The 6,689-nt window shown below is 49.5% G+C and overlaps 1 protein-coding gene across 1 annotated transcript in view; it reads right to left on the bottom strand.

Annotated features, from left to right (window-relative positions):
• Positions 1-6,689, bottom strand: part of LOC127007201 (abnormal spindle-like microcephaly-associated protein homolog) — a 31,916-nt gene that overhangs the window by 4,085 nt on the left and 21,142 nt on the right. Inside the window, exons 20-24 of the mRNA XM_050877915.1 lie at positions 4,488-6,671; positions 2,210-4,396; positions 1,607-1,720; positions 896-1,069; positions 309-543 (exon numbers count right to left, since the gene is read on the bottom strand). Coding sequence (XP_050733872.1) covers positions 309-543; positions 896-1,069; positions 1,607-1,720; positions 2,210-4,396; positions 4,488-6,671 — 4,894 coding nt within the window. The remainder of the gene's footprint in view (positions 1-308; positions 544-895; positions 1,070-1,606; positions 1,721-2,209; positions 4,397-4,487; positions 6,672-6,689) is intronic.

Raw genomic sequence — 6,689 nt, 5'->3', positions numbered from 1 at the left:
CAGTCTACCTCATTCTTCTCATTCTCTAATTCTCCTTTCTTAATCATCTCCTCCTCCCCTTCATCCTTCCATTTCTCCTCCTGTCCTTCTCCACTTCTCCTTTCCCTATCATCTCCAGTCTACCTTATCCTTTACCTTGTCCTCCTCCTCTTTTCTTCTTCCTCATATCTCTTTTTCCAAGTATTTCCAGTATAATGTTATCCTTTCCCTTCCCTTCTCCATTTCTCTTATCCTAATCATCTCCACCACACCCTCCTCATGCTCTTCTCCTCTCTCCTTTTCCTTCTCCTCCTGCTCTGAACACTCACCTAAACACATCACAGCTGCCAGTATTGTCCTAATGTTTCTGGAGTGCAATAGCTGTATGATCGCGGCCTTGGTGCGGCGTCCGATCCGACCCTCCTCTGTTGCCTTCTGGGTGGCCACCTCCAGCCTCTCCCGCACCTTCCCAGCCAGCCCTTTTGTCTCTTTCTGCTGCCGCTGCCGCACGACTCTCCCCCGCCATGCTGCCTGGAGGACAACTGCAGCATGGGTACGTTTGGCCTGTGAAGGAGAGGTAAGGTAATGGTTAGCTACAAAAGGGTATCTTCCTCGACATTCATTTGTTATTACACATAGGTTTGGTTATCGTCTATGCTGTATATTTGTTATTACATGTGATTTTGTTTTTTTACTGAAAGATTGTGTTGTGATTGTTCATTTGCCTTTCATTCATTACACATTATATTCCTAACAAATGGCTATAAATTTGTTTTAATTGAAGCTTATGTGATTTAAATTTGACTGATTTTTCACCCAATTGAATCCATACTGTATCACATCTCAAAAAATACACTATAGGTAAATACAACTTAGTAAACACACACACACACACACACACACACTCTTTGCCCACCTCATTCCGTGCCTGCATCCGTAGGCGCCAAGCTCTCTGTATTGTGATGGCTGCCCGCCGCTGTGCCAGGAACGCTGCCCTGGCCCTGCATGTCCTCACCCAGCCCTGCAGCCGCCTCACAGCCCACAGTGCCGCCTGGCCTCGGAGCAAAGCCTTCCTCCTCCTGTACCAGCGCTGGGGGAGGATTACAGTGAGTGATGGGAGGCGTGTGTATGTGGTTGAAAGAAGGAAATATAGGAAGGAAGAAAGATTAGATTGGTGCAGGTGGAAAAAAAGTTGATGTATGCAGATGAAAGGAAATACAGTGCATGTAGGTGGAAACAAAATTAATGTAGACAGTTATCATTTTTTTCCTTAACAGAACAGGAGGCAGCCCATGAAGAGATAGAGAGAGATAAAGATATAGAGAGACAGACAGAGAAAGGTGGAGCCAAAATTGATGTATATATGCATGTTATTATTATTATTTTCAAACAGGAAAGGAGGCAGCTAATATATATATGTAAAAGATGGTGCTGCTCCTGTAAATAGTGTGCAACAGAAGAATTAACAGAGGGTTAGAATCCTTTGAAAAGATGTCAACTGATGTATGTACACGTGGAAACAGAAGTGAAGCGAATCAACAGCTGAGAAGACAAGGAGACAGAGAGGAGTTATTTGAGGAGCAACCCTTCCCTCCCCCCCCACCTCCATCACCTGTTCCCGCCTCACCTGGATCGCTATGGTGGCCAGGTGCACCTTGGCCACCCTCGTCACCTGCTCAAGGTACAGCCGTCTCTGGCTCAGCCGTGTCTCCCGACGCACACGCCATCCACGCACATAGGCCTGGAGATTGGATGCACATAGTTAAACACACACACACACACACAAGCATAGATGAAGCAAAATCAACACATAAAACAGAGAAAATATAGAGGAGCAAATAAATATCTGTAAAAATATATCAGATAAGGCCAGCAGGTTACATGTGATATAATATAGTAATATGTAAAACTAAATATAAAACAAAAGACTGAATGGAGACAGAAGATAAAAAATTGAAAAGCTAGAAAAAAAATAAGAGATTGAGTAAATAAACATCAATCATCAAAAACACCATATAGAAGAATAAGGTAAAAATATATAAGATAAGGCAATTCTACATGACATAAACAACAAAACCAAAAGAAAAATATAGATTGCACATATAAATATCAATCCCTAAAAACAGGAAAAAAAATAAAAAATAAAAAATAAATAAATAAATAAAATAAAGGTAGGAGTAAACAGCAGGTATATAAAAAGGCAACAGGTAACACAACAAATCATAAATACCTGTATGGTGATGACGGCTGCCTTCGTGCGCTTGACCCTCATCCTGGCCTGTCTTGCCCGCCACGCTGTCTGGAATATGATGGCAGCGCGGCGTAGGTATATGAAGTGTTCCCGTGTGTGGAGGGCAAGACACGCACTACGCCAGCGCCTCTGTAGCACTAGTACGGCCTCCATGCGCCTCTGTTCCTCTCTCTCCTTCGCCAGTGCTGCTTCTACTTGTCTCTTGCGGGCCAGTCTTTTACGCCAGTGTCTCTGTATCATCACCGCAGCCTCAATCTTGCGTCTGTGCTCTCTATCTTCTCTCTCCTTCTCTAGTGCTATCTGTTTCTTGTGGATCAGCCTTCTCCTCCAGTGTCTTTGAAGCACCATTACAGCCTCAATCTTACGTCTGTGTTCTCTTTCTTCTCTCTCCCTCTCTTGTGCTATCTGTTTCTTGTGGATCAGCCTTCTCCTCCAGTGTCTTTGAAGCACCATTACCGCCTCAATCCTGCGTCTGTGTTCTCTTTCTTCTCTCTCTTTCTCCAGCGCTGCTTCCATCTGTCTCTTGTGAATCAGTAGTTTCCTCCAGCGCTTCTGTATTATCAGCACAGCCTCAATCTTGCGTCTGTGTTCTTCTCTTTCTTTCTCCAGTTCTGCTTCCATCTGTCTCTTGTGAATCAGTAGTTTCCTCCAGCGCTTCTGTATTATCAGCACAGCCTCAATCTTGCGTCTGTGTTCTTCTCTTTCTTTCTCCAGTTCTGCTTCCATCTGCCTCTTGTGGGTTAGCCTCTTCCTCCAGTGCCTCTGTAGTGTAACCGCTGCCTGACGCATCCTCTGAACCCTGCGGCGCACCAGGAGGCCCCTCACAGCCGCTTGGAGGATGAGCGCCGAGTCCCTCTTGGCCAGGAACTCCAGCCGGCAATATCCGGTCTGCAGGATGCCAAGCCACCATCGCTGCACCACAATGGCACTCGTCCTAATCCTGTTGTACTTCCTGCGCTGCAAAAACCCACGAGTGTGTGCCTGGATGACAGTGGCTGCCCTGTGCCAAGTCTGGACCTGCTGTCTCACCACACGCCCCTTCCAAGCAGCCTGTGTGCAGATGGCGGCCCCTCGCAGGACATGGTAAGCCTCGTGTTGGTGCCACATGGCGATGGTGGCCCTCCAGTGTGCCTGCAGGACTGTGACACTGCGGTGCATTCTGGAATACCTCCGCTGAGCCACCCAGCAGCGCACGGCAGCCTGGATCGTCACAGCAGCTGCGTGTTTGTGTTTCAGCTGCTGTCTGGCCAGGAAACCACGGATGGCAGCTTGGAGGGTGACTGCAGCAGTGCGCTTTATAAGGTATATTTCTCGGGTGATGCGCGCCAGCTTGCGGTGTCGGTAGCGTCGCTGCATGCGCATAACAGTCAGGCGGAGGCACAGGAACTTCTTGTGGGCCAGGAAGGAACGCAAACACGCCTGGATTTTTGTTGCAGCTTCATGCTTTCTCCTCAGCTGCTGTCTCACAAGGAACCCTCGCACAACCGCCTGGGCTTGGGTTACCCTCCAGCGATCCAGTTCATACTCCGCCCTGGCCTCCCTGCCTACCTGGAGGGCTCGGACATGTCTCTGTATGGTGATGGCACTGCACCTCAGCCTCAGGAAGTGCCGTCTTGATAGCCAGCACCTCACATATGCCTGAATGGTTATGGCAGCCCTCTTAGTGATAGCGTACTGGGCTGTAGCTTCCTGAGTCTGGCGCATTCCTCGGTAGGCTCTCTGTATTATGAGAGCTGCGTTATTTTGTATCTGGATGTCGCGCCGAACAAAGTAACCTCGTGTGTAGGCCTGTAGTGTTATGGCGGCCTTCCTGGTGGCTTGGTAGCTTGCCACTGCTTCCCTGGTGCTAAGTAATCCTCTGTAAGCCCTCTGTATGGTCACAGCAGCATTATTCTGTGTCTTAATTTCCTTGCGAGCAAGGAAGCCTCGTGTGTAGGCCTGTAGTGTTATGATGGCAGTTCTGGTGGTTTGGTATTGTTCCCTCACCTCTCTGGTCTTCAGCATGCCTCTATAAGCCTTTTGTATGGTTATTGCAGCATTATTTTGTGTTTTGATGCTCCTGCGAGTTAGGAAGCCTCGTGTGTAGGCCTGTAGTGTTATGATGGCAGTTCTGGTGGCTTGGTATTGTTCCCTCACCTCTCTGGTCTTCAGCATGCCTCTATAAGCCTTTGTAATTTCCCTCGATTAAAAGTAGCCTCGTGTGTAGTAGGGTAATGACGGCCCTCTCCTCTCTTCTAACACTCTGTAGCCTCCTAGCCCTGGTCTTCAGCATGCCCCTATATGCCCTCTGTATGGTTATGGCAGCATTATTCTGTGTCTTAATTTCCCTGCGAACTAAGTAGCCTCGTGTGTAGGTCTGCATAATGATGACAGCCTTCCTTGTAGCTTGGTAGTCTGTCACAGCTTCTCTTGTCCTCAACATTCCCTTGTAAGCCCTCTGTATGGTGATGGCTGCCATGGTCTGCCTCTCCATTTCTCTGCGAGTTAGGAAGCCTCGTGTGTAAGCTTGTAGGATAATAATGGCTTTTCTAGTGGCTTGGTAGTCTGTCACAGCTTCCCTGGTCCTCAACATTCCCCTGTAGGCTGCCTGGATGGTGATGGCTGCTCTGGTCTGCCTCTCCATTCCCCTGCGAGTTAGGAAGCCTCGTGTGTAGGCCTGTAGGGTAATGATAGCCTTCCTGGTGGCTTGGTAGTCTGTCACAGCTTCCCTGGTCCTCAACATTCCCCGGTAGGCTGCCTGGATGGTGAGAGCTGCATTCCTCTGCCTCTCTACATTCCTCTGGACCAACCATCTGCGGGTGTGGGCCTGGAGGGTGGTGGCAGCCCTCCTGGTGGCCTGGTACTCTGCCTCTGTCTCTCTGGTGATGCACATACCACGGTAGGCTCTCTGAATGATGATGGCTGCTGCGGTCTGCCTCTTTATTTCTTGGCGAGTTAGGAAGCCCCTTGTGTAGGCCTGTAGGGTAATGACAAACTCTCTAGTAGCTTGGTACTGTTCCCTTGCCTCCCTGGTCTTCAGCATGCCCCTATATGCCCTCTGTATGGTTATGGCAGCATTATTCTGTGTCTTAATTTCCCTGCGAACTAAGTAGCCTCGTGTGTAGGTCTGCAAAATAATGACAGCCTTCCTTGTAGCTTGGTAGTCTGTCACAGCTTCTCTTGTCCTCAATATTCCCCTGTAAGCCCTCTGTATGGTGATGGCTGCCGTGGTCTGTTTCTTTATATCCCCGCGTGATAGGAAGCCTCGTGTGTAGGCCTGTAGGGTTATAATGGCCTTCCTGATGGCTTGGTATTGTTGCTCCACTTCCCTGGTCTTGATCATACCTCTGTAAGCTCTCTGTATGGTGATAGCTGCTGTGACCTGCTTCTCAATTTCCCTGCGAATTAGGTAGCCTCGTGTGTAGGCCTGTAAAGTGATGACGGCCTTCCTGGTGGCTTGGTATTGTTGCTTTACTTCCCTGGTCTTTAGCATGCCTCTGTAAGCCTGTTGTATGGTGAGAGCTGCTGTGTTCTGCCTATTAATTTCCTTGCGAGTTATGAAGCCTCGTGTGTAGGCTTGTAAGATAATGACAGCCCTTCTGGTGACTTGGTATTGTTGCTTTACTTCCCTGGTCTTCAGCATGCCCCTGTAAGCCTGTTGTATGGTGAGAGCTGCTGTGTTCTGCCTCTCTATTTCCTTGCGAGTTAGGAAGCCTCGTGTGTAGGCCTGTAGGGTAATGACGGCCTTCCTGGTGGATTGGTATTGTTGCTCCACTTCCCTGGTCTTTAGCATGCCTCTGTAAGCCTGTTGTATGGTGAGAGCTGCTGTGTTCTGCCTCTCGACTTCCTTGCGAGTTAGGAAGCCTCGTGTGTAGGCCTGTAGGGCAATGACGGCCTTCCTGATTGACTGGTATTGTTGGTGTACTTCTCTGGTCTTCAGCATGCCCCTGTAAGCCCGTTGTATGGTTAGAGTTGCTGCTAGACGCCTCTGCTCAAAGGCCTTCTTCTGGCAGTAGAGCCACCAGGCGCTCTGGATGACAACCGCAGACTCGTGCATCCTCGTCACCCGCCGGCGCACCAAATAGCCCCGGGTGGCCGCCTGCAGCACTACGACATTTCTTCGGGTCTCCAGGTATGCCTGCCGCTCTGCTCTGGCCCTCATTGTGGCTCTGAAGCTCTGCTGGATAACCACAGCGGCGTATCTTTTGGTTATAAATGTCCGCCTGGCCGCCCTACAGCGCCACCAAGTTTGGATGATAGTGGCGGCCATGTGCTGAGTCCTGATGTGTTTTCTGGCAAAGTGTCCCCTCACAGCTGCCTGAAGAATGATGGTGGCTCTTCGGGTGGCCTGGTAGGTTGCGTGAGTCTGTCTGCTGAGTAGGAGAGCCCTGTAGTGCCTCTGCAGGGTGGTGGCTGCTGCCCGCTGCTGCAGGAAGGCTCGGCGTGCCAGCCATGCCCGGATCTGAGGGAACAAGTCTTT

Source organism: Eriocheir sinensis, chromosome 34, assembly GCF_024679095.1.
Source record: "Eriocheir sinensis breed Jianghai 21 chromosome 34, ASM2467909v1, whole genome shotgun sequence".
Lineage (NCBI taxonomy): Eukaryota > Metazoa > Arthropoda > Malacostraca > Decapoda > Varunidae > Eriocheir > Eriocheir sinensis.
Note: the sequence above shows the minus strand (reverse complement) of the source record. Positions and strands in the feature narration are given on the sequence as shown.